This window comes from Papio anubis, chromosome 17, assembly GCF_008728515.1.
Source record: "Papio anubis isolate 15944 chromosome 17, Panubis1.0, whole genome shotgun sequence".
NCBI classification, from domain to species: Eukaryota; Metazoa; Chordata; class Mammalia; order Primates; family Cercopithecidae; genus Papio; species Papio anubis.
In genome coordinates, this window is record NC_044992.1 from 48179956 (window position 1) to 48199344 (window position 19389).

Sequence of the window (19389 nt, forward strand, 5' to 3'; positions counted from 1 at the left end):
AACTGTATCTTATTCCAAGCAAGATAAATAAAAATAAGGCAACATGTGTGTATGTCACCATGAAGTTTTAAAACATCAAGAAAAAATTGAAAACCTTAGAAGCTACCAGAGAGAAAGACACAAATACTTATGTAGAAAAGTGACAATTTGACAGCAAACTTGTCATCCACAACCACGAAGTAAAAAGTAAGTAGCCATTTATAGTACAAGAGAAAATGTTTAGACTTCTATATCCTGGTAAAATTATATATAATTATATACATTTATATAAAATATTAATATATTTATATATAATTTTTTCTCCAATACTGAAATAAAAGTAAATATATGAGTACTCAATCCACAGATCACCATTAAAAAAGGACATTAAAATTTGTTCTTCAGATAATCCAAAAATTTTCTCAGAGAAGTAAGATTCAAGAAGAAATGGTGAGGCCAGGCGCCGGTGGCTCACGCTTGTAATGCCAGCACATTAGGAGGCCGAAGATCAGAGAGTTGCTTGAGGTCAAAGAGTTCGAGAAAGCTCCGTCAGCTCAAAATCAGATAATTAACTCGGATCGTCTCGGAAGGTAAAATCAGATCAAATCCGAAATCGATCTTTTTGCTTTGCTTTGCGCTTTGCTTGCTTTGCTTTGCTTTGCGGCGGCGAGGGAGGGGAAGAAGGAAGGAAGGAAGGAAGAGGAAGGAAGGAAGGAAGGAAGGAAGGAAGGAAGGAAGGAAGGAAGGAAGGGCGAGCAACATTTCAGTAAAATATTTGGACTAATTTAGTTGATGATTGAAATATATTTGTAATATTTTAACTTAAAAAAAAGAAATACTAAATAGCAGTAATTAAAACAGAATTAAGGGGATTGGATTGGAAATTGAACAAAATATTCTAACACATTTTTATCCTGTTTGACAGATAGATGACAGCGAGACTAAATGGCTTTCATTTTCTATGGATATGTTTTGCAATTTCTGTGGTCCAAGCTGGCTTGACTGGAATGCAGGGTCAAGCCAAGCCTTCCTCTCACTTCCCCTCTGCTGGAATAACTGGGGACTCTGCATGATCTATTATCTTCTAAGAGAATAGCATGAGCCAATTCACATGGAAGCAAAATATTTCTCAGCAGCAAAAGGGAACAAGCCCCAGTAAAGAGGTATTTTTTAAGCCTCCTCTTGCATCGCATTTGCTGTAGTTCAGTAAGCCCAAACAAGTCACAATTCATGCCTAGCATCACTGTCAGAAGAGACTACAGAGAGGGGTGAAAAAAGAACCATTCTGTCACAATATACCACAGTTACAAAAATAGGATATTAAATACACTTGTTAACAGATTAATGATAACCTGAAAAATAAGTGAATCCATGATGCAACTTTTACAACCATGGGAGAAGAAAAAGGGGAGGGAGAAAATGTCTTAATAAATCCAAAATGAGGCAAGGATGTTGGTGAAAAAGGTAAAGAATGCATAGAAAATATAGTAGAAATAAGTCAAAATATATTAGCTATTAAAGAACTGTAAATAAATTATAGAGTGTATTGAAAATCATTATTACTTATAAAAAGTTTACTTTCAAAAGGACTACAACAAAATCACAGAGAATGTTTATAAATCGGAAATTAAAAATTTACCTTAAAAATAGTTTTAAAACAACAGGCAGGAATATTATTTTTGACAAATTAGGTTTTTGGCTTAACTTATTCATAGTACAAAGAAGTCATTACACAATGATAAAAAAACAACCTAATCTAAATATGAAATGGTTATGAATGTTTGATGTTTTAACAGCATATGCTCACTTTTTTAAAAGAAAGATAATTATAGGAAGCAAAAAGGTCTATGATTATATACAGATATTGCAGCATGTCAAAAATCTCAAAAAACTAATAAAGCAAGTAGATGCAAAAATGTAACATGTAACAATATAATGAATTTCTTTTTTTTTTTTTTTTTTTTTTTGAGACAAGGTCTCACACTGTCACCCAGGCTGCAGTGCAGTGGCATGATCATAGCTCACTGCAGCCTCAACCTCCCAGGTTCAAGGGAGGTCACTCACCTCAGCCTCCCAAATAGTGGGACCACAGGCATATGCCTCCAGGGCTGGCTAATTTTTTGTATTTTTTCATAGAGACGGGGTTTTGCCATGTTGATCAGGCTGGTCTCTAACTTCTGGAATTAAATGATCCACCTGCGTTGGCCTCCCAAAGTACTGGGATTACAAACAACAGCCACTGCGCCTGGCTCAGAATATTGAAGAACACAATTAACAAGCTTAATTTGAAAAAAATATGTGAAGTACTCTGCACCCCTAAAATAGGGTAAATGCATTCTTGTCAAGTACACATGTGTGGAGAAAAGAAAGAAAGATCAGACTGTTACTGTGTCTATATAAAAAGAAGCAGACATAAGAGACTCCATTTTCTTCTGTATTTGAGATGTTATTAATCTGTGACCCTACCCCCAACCTTGTCCTTGCAAGAGACATGTGCTATGGTGACTCAAGGTTTAAAGGATTTTGGGCTGTGCAGGGTGTGCTTTGTTAAACAAGTGCCTGAAGGCAGCTTGCTGGTTAAATGTCATCACCATTCTCTTAATCTCAAGTACCCAGGGATACGCACACTGCCAAAGGTCGCAGGGACCTCTGCCTAGGAAAGCTAGGTATTGTCCAAGGTTTCTCCCCATGTGATGGTCTGAAATATGGCCTCGTGGGAAGGGAAATACCTGATCGTTCCCCAGCCTGACACCCGTGAAGGGTCTGTGCTGAGGTGGACTAGTACAAGAGAAAAGAAGGCCTCTTGGCAGTTGTTGGCAGTTGAGATAGAGAAAAGCATCTGTCTCCTGCCCGTCCCTGGGCAATGGAACATCTCGGTATAAAACCCAATTGTCCTCCCTTTCCCTCCCCCTCCCTCCCCTCCTCTCCCCAGTGTTAATCCCAAGAACATGCACTATTGATGGGCACCTAGACTGATTCCATGTCTTTACTATTGTGAAGAGAGCTGTGATCTTTTAAAAGACTGTCTTTCAATTTCTTCTTCTTCTCCGTCTCCTCCTTTTCTTCTTCTTCTTCTCCTCCTCCTTCTTCTTCTTCTTCTTCTTTTTGCCAGTAAAAGCAGCTAATAGGTGGTTTAGCATAGTCCATGTATTTTTTACTGAGTCATGTGCAATGAAACTTCAACACAAACACAGTGGATGTGCTTGAACATGTGACATCTTCATACCATGGAATACTACACAGCCATAAAAAAGAATGAAATTATGTCCTTTGCAGCAACATGGAGGTGGCTGGAGGACATTATCTTAAGCAAATTATTCCAGGAACAGAAAACCAATATTGCATGTTCTCACTTACAAATGGAAGCTAAATATTGGGTACACATGGACACAAAGATGAGAACAATTGGGGACTCCAAAAGAGGGGAGAGAGGGAGAGAGGAAGGGCTAAAAATGACCCATTGCTCACTACCTGGTGACAGAATCATTTGTACCCCAAACCTCAGCATCACACAACATGTAACAAATATGAATATGTACTCTTTGATTCTAAAATAAAAGTTGAAATTGTTTTTTAAAAGAGAATGAATTGTATTCAATCTTTCCAGAACGTTTCCCCTGTTGTTACATTCATGGATATTTCATGACTTCAGCTTCACTCTTTTTGTCTAAAGACTACAAAATGACTAACTGATTTGACTAAACCTGAAAAGACTTTTCTAGAAAAAAACTAGGCAGTGATCGATGTCAGTTGACCTCTGTTGGAAGTTTGACTAATCTGTGCTGTCTGCCCTACAGGAGTAGTTAAATGTAATCACCCAGAACCCAAATATAAACCCCTTTTTAAAAAGAGAATAACAGCCATATTCAGTTTTCGATGCCAATAGAATAGAGGTTTATTTTGGTATATGGAAATAACAAGGTGCAAAAAGGTTTGCGAAAGACTTTAAGAGAGAGACTTCACTGGACTTCAAGGTCGGAGGCATTAAGATCTGTGGCCCTACAAATGATGGAGGCAGTCTTCAAATTCCTTAGGCACGATGAATAAATGTCCTGAAGTCAAAGAGTTAGGGGGATGTTGGAGGGCAATTTGTCAATTTATTAGGAGATTGTCAATGAATTCATTTGGAAGGCAGGGAGTCTGGACAAAAGGTAGAATGAAAATACAGAATTTCTAAGGATGAGGCTTGCTTATGGGACACATGTTTGAAAAGAGAGCCCTCATCTGTAGGAAAGGAGGTAATAAGGAACTGGTGTGTTCATGGCAGAGCTTTAGCAGCAAGAGGAGGCACAACACAAGGGGCGGGGGCAGGTGGAGATGACACAGGTTGGGCGATAGCAAGTGGTGTGGCAGGAGACTCGGCCACAGACTGGACGCAGGCAGCAGCAGGGGCGGCAGCAGCTGGATTCACAGCAGGAGGGGCGGCAGCAGCTGGAGATGCAGCAGCTGGGGCGGCAGCAGGTGGGCTGGCAGCACACAGACTGGCAGCACTGGGGCCTGCAGCAGCTGGACACGCAGCAGCTGGGGCGGCAGCAGGTGGTCCTGCAGCAGGTGGTCTGGCAGCAGCTGGGGCGGCAGCAGGTCTCCAGTCCACAGCCCTGGTCAGAGCAGACGGAACCACAACAGGAGCTGACCATGGTGTCAGAGGGTGGAGGTTCTCGGTGGGTTTCTAGGAGAGTGAGTTTTCTGAGTTTGATCTCTCCTTGCTCTCTCTTTTGCTTTTTATACCCTGCTGAGAGCTACTATGACCATGTGAATAATCTTGTGGTTTGCACATTACTAATAGAGAATCAGCTCTTTTTCAGTAAATTAGATAGTTGTGCTTATCTGGTAAATATTTCTATAAATAGAAAAGGCACCATTTCCTTTTCCTGTTGTATTCTGAGCTATCCAATTTGGTTAAGCCAAGTGAATCAGCTCTCATTCTCCTTCCTTCATCTGATGTGTCTTCTGATGTGTAGACCCATTACATGACATTGTTTGATTGGATTCCATAAGTGTTAATTCTTTATTTATTTGACTCCTGGATAATAAGTTGAGAATAGATTTTATGATGACTAAATCTCCTCTGCTCTCAAAGAGGTTAAAAATAAATCACATAGAATGTGGGTAGGAAAATGGGATGAAAGATTTGGGGGGTGATGGGAGGTAACTTTTGTATAATGAGGAACACTGTGATTCCTTTGAATTTTGTGACTAGTCAGTGAGATGGAAAAGATCCCACTGAGATTCCTGTCTGTTTCATGTTATTGAATCTATTCAGCTTGAAACAGATATACTGCAATGATTCATTGCTTTTAAAAGTAAAAACACGTCAGCATGATGGGTCCCTTTATGAATTATTATTGGCATGTTCTTCAAAGATGTGGATCATAGGGAACATTTCTGTTCTATTTTGTTGGTAAGTCAAGATACCCAATGAATATGTTTAACTGAAGTGTTATTGAAAGTATATTTTCTCGTACTCAAAAGCTGTTTTCTCTCACAATGTATGTTGGAGATATTTTGCCTGATACACGGAGAAATGAAATCAAGCTTTAATTTCTGTCCTACAGATGCTTAAACAAGACAAATAAGAAACATGTATAGGAAAGGGTTTAGCAACTATTTAGAGAATTGTGTGATTAGTGAACAAAATAACAATTACGTATTTAATCTGTGCACTCCCAGTGAAAGATGAAACAATACTAATAGTTCTAAGTTGTTGAGTGCTTACTACCTGTCAGGAATTTTCTGAGTCCTCTATAATTGTTATCTTGCTTATACTTCACAAGGATTCTATGATGTAGACACACTTTTTCTGAATTCTTTACCTCCAAGGTACTTGAGGCCCAGATAGATTGAAGTCACACGGTCTATAATAGGGAAAGTGCATCTCTCCTAGAGTGTTCAAGGAACGTTTTGCACATGCACATTTTGCAATTAAATCCCTGCTGGTATTTAAAAACAATTATTTATAATTAAAAAGATGCATGGTATGTTCTCACTCCTAAGTGGGAGTTGAACAATGAGAGCACATGGACACAGGGAGGGGAACATCACACACCGGAGCCTGTTGGGGGGTGGGGGACAAAGGTAGGGAGAGCATTAGGACAAATGCCTAATGCATGCAGGGCTTAAAACCTAGATGACGGATTGATAGGTGCGGCATACCATCATGGCACATGTATAACTATGTAACAAACCTGCACATTCTGCACATGTATTCCAGAACTTAAAGTAAAAATTTAAAAAAAAAGATGCATGATAAGAAACCATCATAAACAAGGTAAAAACACAAATGACTAAATAATAAAAACAGACTCACAATATATATCACAGAAAAAGGGTTAATAATATATAAAAAGACTTTGAGACCAGATGGTGGCTCATTAATTCGTAATCCCAGCACTTGGCTTATGGTGGATTACTTGAGTTTAAGAGTTTAGCCTCAACTTGTTAACTGGTAAAACCCCATCTCTGCCAAAAAAAAAAAAAACACAAAAAGAAAAATTGGCGAGGTGGCATGCATCTGTGGTCCCAGCTACTCAGGAAGCTGAGGTGGGAAGATTGCTTGGGTCCAGGAGGTGGAGGTTGCAGTGAGCCAAAATTGCACCACTGCCCTCCAGTGTGGGTGACAGAAGAAGAAGAAGGAAAAAAGACTTCTGAAAATAGATAGAAAACAGACCAACAGCCTAATGGGAAAATAAAATGCAAATATTTCACCACCACCATAAATATACCTAATCTCATGCATTATAAGAAATGGAAATAATATGGTATGACATCACCTGTTATTATCGTCAAAATGGTAACTGACAGCATTCTCTTGAAGTGAGATGATGTGAAAATAGGCAATGTTCTTACATTTTTCGCATATAACTAGTAGACTTATTCTTTCAATTTGCTATCCACCTATTACAAAATATCTCAAAGATACTCAGGGTAAAGATGCTGGAAAAGATGTTAGTACAAGATGATTCATAACAAGCCCATTTTGGGGAAAAAACTAACCTACAACAATACTGGATACAACCGGTGTTCTTCAATAGGGTACCAGAATAAACTACAGGATGCCTTCCCATGGTGGAGTAATTATGCAGCTATCAAAAGGAATAAGGTTATTCTGGCCGTTATAAATTAATTGCCAGTAGATATTGTTAAGAGACAATGTTAGAAAATTGTTCAAACAATGTTTTAAAAATCCAGGATATAAATATTGAAAGCATATTTGCTTACACTTTAAAAAATGACAGAAGAATAGAGAGAGAGGAGATGAGAAAACAGGAAAGAGGGACTTCTGTCAAAACATCAAACTGTGCATTTTAAGTATATGTCAATTGTAACTTAATGTAGCTGAAAAACAAAGAAAAAAATAATGGAAGAATCAACCATATTTTGTTTTGTTGTTGTTGTTGTTTGAGACGGAGTCTCACTTTGTCACCCAGGCTGGAGTGCAGTGGTGTGATCTCGGCTCACTGCAACCTCCACCTCCCGTGTTCAAGCAATTCTCCACCTCAGCCTCCTGTGTAACTGGATTACAGGCGCCCACTACCACGCTTGGTTAATTTTTGTATTTTTAATAGAGATGGGGTTTCACCATCTTGGCCAGCCTGGTCTTGAACACCTGACTTTGTGATCCACCTGCCTCAGCCTCGCAAAGTGTTGGGATTACAGGCATGAGCCACCGCACACGGCCTCTATTTGTTTTTTAAAAGTTGACCCATAGAGGATGGAGGGAATAGAACAGAGAAGATAGAAACAGACACTAGATTATTTTTGAATGTATCTTTTACTGTAGCTTTGACTTTGCACCCATATAAATATTTCACATATTTATAAAAATATTAAATTTTAAAAATCTCTCAAAATCACTAAAACCACCACAGCAACAATGGAATCTAACTGTATGTCCAGGCATAACTTCAGAGAAATTAACTATCCCAAGGCCAAAATGTTTTTTCAAAAACCTGTTAAGTTTGTTTGAAATAACTATACTGTTGTTATTAGTATTGGCAATATTATTCCAAGATTGTTGTGCAAGCATTATGTAATAAAGAAAATGAGTAATTACACCAAGGAACTATTATTTTTGGCAAGGAAGAAGAGAGATTTGGGAAAAAGATATGAGGTTAAGTAAAATCCTGTAATTATCAGTAGAAACGCTGACATACTTTATTTTTTAAGTAATATTTTCTGGTTGGGGACACTGAAAAAGTTGAGAGAAAATAATCAATTTAGTAATACTCATCATTTTTACATTTCAGTCTTTGGTCCCAAATGCCATATTCACTACAAGGGAACGGGGGTTCCTTGGAGAAATGGCTGAATATAAGTGTGGGTAAGGAAATACACAAATGAACCTGGAATATCTTATTATATACAAAACAAACAAATCTACTAGATTCACATCAAAAGTAGCCGGAGACCAACTTGAAGTTTGTTATTTGAGCACTAATGGGGATATGAACTGGAACTCACAGGTTCATATTGACAGAAATTTAAAAAAAAAATACTTTGGTCAACTTTGAATGATGGTACATTAGCAAGATTAAGCAAGAAAAGAGGATAAAAAATCTAAATAAACTCACTAAGAATTGAAACGGGAGCTATTACAACTGACACCACTGAAATACAAAAGATCATTCAAGGCTGCTATGAACACCTTTGCACACAGAAACTAGAAAACCTAGAAGAGATGGATGAATTCCTGGGAAAATACAACCCTCCTAACTTAAATTGGGAAGAATTAGCTACCCTGAACAGACCAATAACCACCAGTGAGATTGAATGGTAATTTAAAAATTACCAACAAAAGAAAGTCTAGGACCAGACAGATTCACAGCAGAATTCTACTAGACATTCAAAGAAGAATTGATACCAATCCTTTTGAGGCTATTCCACAAGATAGAGAAAGAAGGAATCCTCCCTAATTCATTCTATGAAGCCAGCATCACCCTTAATACCAAAACCAGAAAATGACACAACCAAAAAAGAAAACTACAGATCAATATCCTTGATGAACATAGATGCTAAAATCCTTAACAAAATACTAGCTAACTGAATCCAACAGCATATCAAAAAGATAATCCACCATAATCAAGTAGGTTTCATACCAGGGATGCAGGGATGGTTTAACATATGCAAGTCAATAAATGTGATACACCATACAAACAAAATTAAAAACAGCAATCACATGATCATCTCAACAGATTCAGAAAAAGCATTTGACAAAATCCAGCATCCTTTTATTATTGAACCCTCAGCAAAATTGGCATACAAGGGACATACCTTAACGTAAAAGTCATCTATGACAAACCCACAACCAACATAATACTGAATGGGGAAATGTTGAAAGTATTCCCTTTGAGAACGGGAACAAGACAAGGATGCCCACTCTCACCACTCTTCTTCAACATAGTCTGGAAGTCCTAGCCAGAGCAATCAGACAAGAGAAAGAAATAAAGGGCATCCAAATCAGTAAAGAGGAAGTCAAACTGTCCTTGTTTGCTGACGATATGGTTGTTTACCTTGAAAACTCTAAGGATTCCTCCAGAAAGCTCCTAGAACTGATGACAGAATTCAGCAAAATTTCCAGATACAAGATTAATGTACACAAATCAGCAGCTCTTCTATACACCAACAGAGACCAAGCGGAGAATCAAATCAAGAACTCAACCCCTTTTACAATAGCTACAAAGAAAATACTTAGGAATATACTTAACAAATGAGTCAAAAGACCTTTACAAGGAAAACTACGAAACACTGCTGAAAGAAATCATAGGCGACAGAAACAAATGGGAACACATCCAATGCTCATGGATGAGTAGAATCTATATTGTGAAAATGATCATACTGCCAAAAGCAGTCTACAAATTCAATGCCATCTGCATCAAAATACCACCATCATTCTTCACAGAGTTGGAAAAAACAATTCTAAAATTCATATGGAACCAAAAAGGAGCCCACATAACCAAAGAAAGACTAAGCAAAAGTAACAAATCTGGAGGCATCACACTATCTGATTTCAAACTATACTGTAAGGCCATAGCACCAAAACAGTGTGGTACTGGTATAAAAATAGGCACAGGGATCAATGGAACATAATAGAGAACCCAGAAACAAACTCAAATACTTATAGCCAACTGATCTTCGACAAAGCAAACAAAAACATAAAATGGGAAAAGGACACCATTTTCAACAAATGGTGCTGGGATAATTGGCCAGCCACATGTAGGAGAATGAAACTGGATCCTCATCTCTCATTTTATACAAAAATCAACTCAAGATGGATTAAAGACTTAAACCTGAGACCTGAAGCTATAAAAACTGTGGAAGATAACATTGGAAAATTCCCTCTAGTTATTGACTTAGGCAAGGATTTCATGACCAAGAACCCAAAAGCAAATGAAACAAAGATAAATGACTAGGACCTAATTAAACTTTTGCATGGGAAAAGAAACAGTCAGCGGAGTAAACAGACAACCCACAGAATGGGAGAAAATCTTCACAATCTATACATCTGACAAAGGACTAACATCCAGAATCCACAATGAACTCAAATCAGTAAGAAAAAAAAATCCCATCAAAAAGTGGGATAAGGACATGAATAGGCAATTCTCAAAAGCAGATAGACAAATGGTCAACAAATATATGAAAAAATGCTCAGAATCACTAATGATCGGGGAAATGCAAATCAAAACCACAATGTGATACCACCTTACTCCTGCAAGAATGGCCAAAATAAAACAAAAAAACAAAAACAAAAACAAACCAGTAGATATTGGCATGGATGTGGTGATCAGGGAACACTTTCCACTGCTAATGGGAATGTAAAATAGTACAACCTCTATGGAAAACAGTGTGGAGATTTCTTAAAGAACTAAAAGTAGAACAGATGGCAGAACTACCATTTGATCCAGCAATCCCGCTACTGGCTATATGTCCAGAGGAAAAAAAGTCATGATTCGAAAAAGATACTTACACACCCATGTTTATAGCAGCACAATTCACAATTTCAAAATCATGGAACCAACCCAAATGCCCATCAATTAACAAGTGCATAAAGAAACTGTGGGGTGTGTGTGTGTGTGTGTGTGTATATGATGGAATACTACTCAGCCATAAAAAGGAATGAATGAGCAGCATTTGCAGTGGCCTGAATGAGATTGGAGACTATTATTCTAAGTGAAGTAACTCAGGAATGGAAAACCAAACATTGTGTGTTGTCACTGATATGTGGGAGTTAACTATGAGGATGCAAAGGCATGAGAATGATACAATGGATTTTGGGGGAAGAATGGGCAGTGGTTGAGGGATAAAAGACTACAAGTATCGTGCAGTGTATACTGCTTGGGTGATGGGTGCACCAAAATCTCACACATCACCACTAAAGAACTTACTCATGTAACCAGATACCACCTGTACCTGAATAATTTATGGAAAAATAAAATAACAAAAATTTAAAAAATCCTGTTGCAACACTATTCAGAAAAAAGATAAGCCTTACTCTTAAGTGTTCATAGGCACTGAAATATAATACAATAAAAGGAAAGGTTTTGGCAAAAATTTGAATTATCATAAGTTTAGGGTTCAAAACAAGCATTATGTGTTTCAGTTTCCTCTCCTTCCTTCCTTCCTTCCTTTCTTGCCCTTCCTTCCTTCCTTCCTTCCTTCCTTCCTTCCTTCCTTCCTTCCTTCCTTCCTTCCTTCCTTTCTTTCTTTTCTTCCTTTTGTTGACAGAGTCTCACTCTGTTGCCCTGACTGGAGTACCATGGCATGATCTTGGCTCACTGCAACCTTCACCTCCCAGCTCAAGCGATTCTCATGTCTCAGTCTCCCAAGTAGCTGGGATTACAGGCATGTGCCACCACACCTGGCTAACTATGTATTTTTAGTAGTGATGAGGTTTTGTCAAGTTGGCCTGGCTGGTCTCAAACTCCTGGCGTCGGGTGATCCACTTGCCTCAGCCTCCCAAAGTGCTGGGACTACAGGTGTGAACCACCGTGGTCAGCCAAATTTCAGGTACTTTCAGTGAAAAATGAGATAACATACACAGCTACTGTATGACAGTGCTTGCCACGTGCCAGATCTTCTGTTGAATGCTTGGTAATTATAGTCTTGATCTTTAGTCTCAAAGAACACATGAGGTTCTCAGTACTCTCTGTGAGTTTATACAGAAGTGAATTAAAGTGACTGTGTCCTGTAAGAGTCTTACTATAAGCAATAGTAATTCCGCACCTTCGATTGTGCTGTTACATCTCCTTAGAATGTTCCTTTTTCCATATAAATGCAATACATTCTTATTCTTCCTTTAAGTTCCAGCCCAGATTCCCTCTCCTCTCTGATGTTTCCCTTAGCCTATTATTTTACTGAAGTCTCATCTCCTCCTTTATGGCTGACATTATGCTGCAAAGCACTCTAACTCAGCACATCCGACTGTAACCTGAAGGTGTTTATCTATGTGTATCCAGCTGGATGGTTAAACACCCAAGATGAATACTTTATTCATATGGTTTTATCATCATGCTTGAAAATGAGTACATCATCAATTTTTTAAAAATTTAGATATTATTTTTAAATTTAATTTTGTTTTGTAATTACACAAAATCTTTTTTTTTTTTTTTTTTTTGACAGAGTCTCGCTCTGTCGCCAGGCCGGAGTGCAGTGGCACAATCTCGGCTCATGGCAAACTCCACCTCCTGGGTTCAAGCGATTCTTCTGCCTCTGCCTCCCAAGTAGCTAGGATTACAGGTGCACGCCACCACGCCCAGCTAATTTTTGTATTTTTAGTAGAGACGAGGTTTCACCATGTTGGCCAGGATGGTGTCGATCTTTTGACCTCATGATCCACCCACTTTGGCCTCCCAAAGTGCTGGGATTACAGGCGTGATGCAGGCCTGGCCTACACAAAATCTTTATGGTTCCAAAATAAATTCTACAAAATGAGGCATATTGAAGGAGGTTTTTCTTCTATTTCTGTTCCCTCCTTATATTCTCTCCTTTCCCCATAAATCATCATTTTTTAAATTTAAGGTTTTTCTTGACATCTTTATTTTAAATATAAGTGTGTCTGTGTTTATGTATTTATATCTTCTTTATTTATTAGATAAGTGGTCACATACTCTAAATGCTTTGTTTCAATTCACTTTTCATCACTTGTGGTGACATATTGTTTATTGCACAGGAGTATGTTCACATATTCCTCACTCCATTTTCAATGAAAAAGTATCCTGTTTTGTGGATATAATATAGGTTACTTAGCCAGTCTCCTCCTGATGGGCATCTGGGTTGTTTCCAGGCTTTTGCTATTAAAATAATATTCTTGACTTGAAAGCAAGTGATAGTCAATAAATCCCTATAAGATCTACCTTATTATTTCATTTACTTATTATCTATTCTCATTAATTTTTCTCCACAGGTTCTCTCATTAATTCCATAGTAGATTAGAATATTTGATTATTGGCTTGTCTCATTTTTATTCTTATATTACCTGTAGCTTCTGTTTGTGAAGTTTTATCTCTGTATTTATATGTTGATTGTAGCCTTTAGCATAATACCTTTTCCTACTTTGTCTTCTGCAATGCTTTTTATGTAAGTCTAACTTGTGGGATATAAGAATTGTGGCCTCTGCGTTCTTCCATTTGCATTTTCATTATATGCATCCCTGTCTTTACCTTTTCACTTTTAACCTTCTGATGCTTGTTGATTCACTTGCGTCTCTTTATAGATGGCATAATGTTGAGTTTTTCTTTTCATAAGCTAATCTGAAAATCTTTTTTAAAGTGAGTTGAGCCTATTATATGTATGGATATAATCAATATGCTTAACTTTAATTATGTCATTTTTATTATACCTATATATAATAGTGATATATAATAAATTATCTTTATATATTTGTTAAATATTTCTCTCTCTCCTCTCTGTCTCTTTATCTTTCTATCTCTCTGTCTTTCACTTTTAAACTTCTAATCTTTCACCTTTTAAATTCTCTCTTTCTCAGCATGCCTTTTGGTATTTAGGAATATTTGTATTTTGTACTAATGGTTAACCTTTATATACCTCATGAGCTCTATTTTTTAGCTACTGTCAGTGGATTCTCTGCTTACAGAAATATTGAAATTATCTAGTTACTTCTTTATTCCTCACTCCCTGAGCATGAGATTTGAATTCCTGGTTAATACCCATAAGGCAATCAGCAAACTTCTGCTTTATGTATTTGCTCTCCTTTTCCTTCCTCTTTTGGCGGTTGTACTATATCGACATTGTCAGTACATAGCTGTTATATATCACACTTCCAGTCTTAGGCTTATTGTTCATTCTTGTTCTTAGTTCCAAAGGATATATATAGATCCAGACCTCATGTAGATGTCCTTCCAGTATCTTTAGTCATTTGATTTTATGAAGTTCGCTTGTTAATAAATTCTTCAGGATACACCCATGGGGGAGAATATTCACTGGGTTTTTTTATGCTTATAATAGTTTGTTTGTGGTCTTTATACCTGAAGTTCAGTTTGGCTGAATTTAAAATCTTTGCCTCACATTTTCTTTCCTTGAGTGTTACTCTATTATCTTCCGATATTTTCATCAAAATGTGTGAAAACAAGCTAGTTTTATTTCCTTCTAGTTGACATGGACATTTGCCTGGATGTTCAAATGATTATTTTTCTTTCAATAATTATTATGTTTTTCTTTAAAATTCAAGGCTTTTATACTGCTATGTCTCAATTTTGACCATTATGAGCTTATTTTTCCAGCAGGAGTAGCTATACTTATAGCAGATAAAACAAACTTAAAATCAACAACAGTAAAAACAGAGAAAGGAGGTCATTATATAATAATAAAGGGATCAATTGAACGAGAAGATATAACAATTCTAAATATACATATTAGTAAGACAGTGAGCTTAGTAAATTTGAAAGTCCCTTTGCTACCTGTCCTTTTTTGTACTCTGCTGAAGCTGCTGTGACCATATCCTGAATCATTTCCTACTTTATTTTCTTATGGAGATGTTGGGGCTCAGAAAACCAAACCCCAAAATATGATTCTTTGGTATGTTGACTGGGGAATTGTGGAGAACAGCAGCTATAAGCAGAGGTTTTCTCTGAGGTTCCCATATCTGCCTGAAGACATCCAGGAAAGATATATAACAGGAAAAGAGGCTAAAAGTTGACATCACCCTAGAGAGACTTTGCCTGAAGGACTTTACCTACATAGCAAGACAGCCTTTGTTCACCATGTATTTCTTCCCCTTACCTTCCCATAGCTTGTGGACACCTCCCCTAAGAAACCCCAAGACCCTATTCTGATGCTATACAAACTTCAATCATTGGCCTTTCTTCAAGTCTTATAGTTTGTGAGGCTCTGCATATGCATAAATAAATTTGTATGCCTTTTCTCCTGTTGATCTGTCTGCTGTCACTGTTTTTCCAGAGACTCAAATTCTCAGATCTTTAGAGAGTAGAGGGAAAGCTTAAAACTCACCTATGGAAACATTATTCATGAAATTAGATCATTAAGTTTTTCTGGTTTAATATCTTAAGATGAAGGAAAATATGATTTCCCTTTCCTAGTGTGTTAAGATATTCCAATCTGGATTTTCTCACAGAATTATCTCACCTATTTCTTTGTTTGTCTACTGTATCTTCTCAAGATGGCCCGTCACATGGATTCAGTCACTGGTATGTACCTGTGATCTGTGTATCATGCCATGATCCTGTTTGGGCAAATTGTTCTCATGATGCCAAGATCTCTTTTGCTGTCAAAGAGAAGCAGATATTAGAGTAGGGAAATTAAAAAAAAAACAAGCTCATCTTTCTGAGTTAGTTACCTGTGTGCAATGAGGAAGACATATTCTATTTGTGAGTCATAAATATTCATTAGATAGTGGACTCTCTAGACTTCTTCAAAGTATGCACCAGGTATCATTTCCTTTATTCAATTTGAAACTGTTACCAATGACTTATTGTTTTAAAATATGAATAGGCATTTGGAGCTACTCTGAATAAACTCTCACTGGCCTAATATGGGACAGCTTGGGCACCAAAATGAATATTGGCAGTAATAGATTACAACCCATCAAATAAAACTAAGGACTGATGAGTCCATATTGATATGAATTAAATGGAGAAGTTAAAAAAAAAGGAAGATGAGAAAGTTATCCATGACAGTAGAATGTCAATGAGTAAATGCAGAAGGAACAAAGGAGTTTCAAATCACCATTTACAACTATTATAATAAAACTCGATCAAGTAAATATCATCAATGAATACTATAGTTATTGGGTGGAAGTTTGATGGGGAGCAGGATATTTGCACACTTCAAAATATTTTCCCAATATCTATTTATTAATTTCAAAGGGAAAATGTTAACTTTACTGTGGAGAAACTTGAGAACATACCCTTAATCACAGGATCAAAGTTAGCAGCATTGATAATGGACAAACTAGCATGTGTCTCCTGAAGTCACACACTGAAAGGACACATTACTTATGCAGTATTTCTGTTAAAATGCAAAACCTGAATATAAGCATGAGGAAACATCAGATAAACTCAGACTAAGAAATACTCCACATAATGACTGGCCTGCTGTCTTCAAAAATATTAGCGCCATCTAATATAAAGACAGTCTGAGCAAGTGTTTCAGGTCTAAATAAACTAAGGAGATATGATAGCTAAATGCAATGTACGAACATGGATAAAAATTGCTCGATAGGATATTATTGGAAAAATGGCAACATTTGGATATAGCATGTATATTAGGTAATAATATTGCATCAACATCTAGTTTAATTGATATCTTTACTGTGGTTATACATGAAAATGTCCTTAGTCTTAGGACATAAGTCTATCTCTATCCATGTAATCTCTCTAGAGAGAGAGAAAAATCCAGCATGGTCAAATGTTGAATCTAGGTGAAGACTATATGGCATAAGGAATTCTTTACTCTTATAACTATTCTATAAGTTTGAAATATTTTCAAAAATGAAAAAATGTTTAAAAATAAAATGAATTAGGATTGGGAAAGTATGTTTTCTTTGGGATGTTAAAAGAAAAATTTAGACAAATTAAATTTAACAGATTTTCATTCATCAAAGAACAATTAATGAATTGGGCAGCTCCCAGACCAGCAGGTTCAGAGCAACTCCTTGGCTGCCATTTGGTTAAATAACATTTATGGATAGAAAAAGGAAAGTGATTTGAGTAGTTGCAACTGAGACCATATGACGTTCTATTAAATATCTGTATATTAATTTAATATTAATATTAAATATCTGAATATTATGATCACACACTTCAATTATTAAAAGTAACCCTAATCTAAAAAAAAAAAAAAAGGAAAAAAAGGAAAAGGAAAGTGATGTACATAAAACCAAAGTGAGGGACAGAAATAGCTGGGTTGGTTAGAGCTCAATGTTTGCCTTAGTTGAACATGGTTTAAACAGTTGGCCCCTATGATTGACCAGAACTGGGCTGCTGTGGACTTGGATACTTGTTGGAATGGTATGTCACAGTTTGTTTACATATTCGGTTAGGTTACAATTTACTATGCATGGAGAAACCTTTATGCCAAACCCAAAATATGTAAAGGGTCAGCTTTAGACTAAGCTTAATTTAACAACTGTTACTATAATAAGAGTGAGGAGTTTGGGTCTTTTGGAGGAAACGCTGAAGTATACAGTAAAATTTACTTCATAGGAGCGTCTACTATAAAAAACCATTTAAAAATATTTCTAACACAGTAAATCTTTCATCTCCTTGGGTCTCTGAAAATAAAGAATTTCTGGCAATGTAGCTGACTGAGTTGATACTGACAGACCCACTTCCTGGTACAAGTAAATATAAATGCTTCAAAAATTAAAAAAAAAAATCAATCATGTAGTTGAACTTGAGAAAAGTAGAGAAAAATTCTCATTTGTCAGAAACTAAGAGGGAGCTCAAATGGCAAACACTAGCTGATGTCCTGTGGCCTGTGGGAAGGTTTTGCATCTGGTTAGATGCCCTCAGAATTGGAGGCTGGTGGTTAAAACTCAGGCAAGTACAAGAAATGGGACCTGAAATTATCACAAGGCAGGATCTGGGAAGTAAGACCCTTATATAAAATTTACATTCTTAAGAATGCTATTTGGGCAGATTGTTCTCATGATGCCAAGACCTCTTTTGATGTCAAAAGAGAAGAATGTAAACTTAAAGTTACATTCTGAAAGCATTCTTGTGCATAAGATGGAGACAAGACAATCTTAGTCTGCCCACAGGAATTTTATGTGGTAATAGAGTCATGAACAACTAAACTATGCAATATCACCAAGCTTCCTAACTCACACTATATGCATAGTGGAGGAATCTCAAGGTGAGAAACTGCTGATACCAAATAGTACATGTCCTTGAAATAATCAGAAACAAGAGCAAAAGGAAGAGCACACAGAAAAAAACCCCCAAAGGAAAAAATATACAAAAAAGCATTAAGCGTAAGGAAAAATAAACTTCTAAGAAACCACACACAGATTGCATGGGATGCCCCACAGGGGTCAATTTCTGCATAAGATAAATGCACAAGCAAATATTACAAAATATGTAAGAAAATAATTTATCATGAGTAGTCTAGTAGACACAGGAAAAGGGACTATAGCCTCAGGAATTGAGATAACTGAAGATTCTGAAGGAGACTATGTATAAACGGGTTTAGAAGGTAAACAAAAAATGGAAATCGGCGGGTGAGGGGCAAGGGGAGGGAGAGCATTAGGACAAATACCTAATGCATGTGGGACTTAAAATCTGGATGATGGGCTGGGCGTGGTGGCTCACGCCTGTAATCCCAACACTTTGGGAGGCCGAGACAGGCAGATGACAAGATCAGAAGATCGAAACCATCCTGGCAAACATGGTGAAACCCTGTCACTACTAAAAATACAAAAATTATCTGGGGGTGGTGGTGCGTGCCTGTAGTCCCAGCCACTTGGGAGGCTGAAGCAGAAGAATTGCTTGAACCCAGGAAGTGGAGGTTGCAGTGAGCTGAGATCGGGCCACTGCACTCCAGCCTGGTGATGGAGCGAGACTCTCTCTAAAAAAAAAAAACAAAAAAACAAACCTAGATCTAGGTGTACATGTGGTGTATATGTGCCACATTTTCTTAATCCAGTCTGTCATTTTCTTAATCCAGTCTGTCATTGCTGGACACTTGGGTTGGTTCCAAGTCTTTGCTATTGTGAATAGTGCTGCAATAAATGTACGTGTGCATGTGTCTTTATAGCAGCATGATTTATAATCCTTTGGGTATATACCCAGTAATGGGATGGCTGGGTCAAATGGTATTTCTAGTTCTAGATCCTTGAGGAATCGCTACACTGTCTTCCACAATGGTTGAACTAGTTTACAGTCCCACCAACAGTGTAAAAGTGTTCCTATTTCACCACATCCTCTTCAGCACCTGTTG

The 19389-nt window shown here is 37.1% G+C and overlaps 1 protein-coding gene across 1 annotated transcript in view; it reads right to left on the reverse strand.

Annotated features, from left to right (window-relative positions):
• Positions 1-4858, reverse strand: part of LOC101018659 (keratin-associated protein 1-1) — a 48884-nt gene extending 44026 nt beyond the window's left edge. Inside the window, exon 1 of the mRNA XM_031657094.1 lies at positions 4355-4858. Coding sequence (XP_031512954.1) covers positions 4355-4616 — 262 coding nt within the window. The 5' untranslated portion in view covers positions 4617-4858. The remainder of the gene's footprint in view (positions 1-4354) is intronic.
• Positions 4859-19389: the final 14531 nt, after the last annotated feature.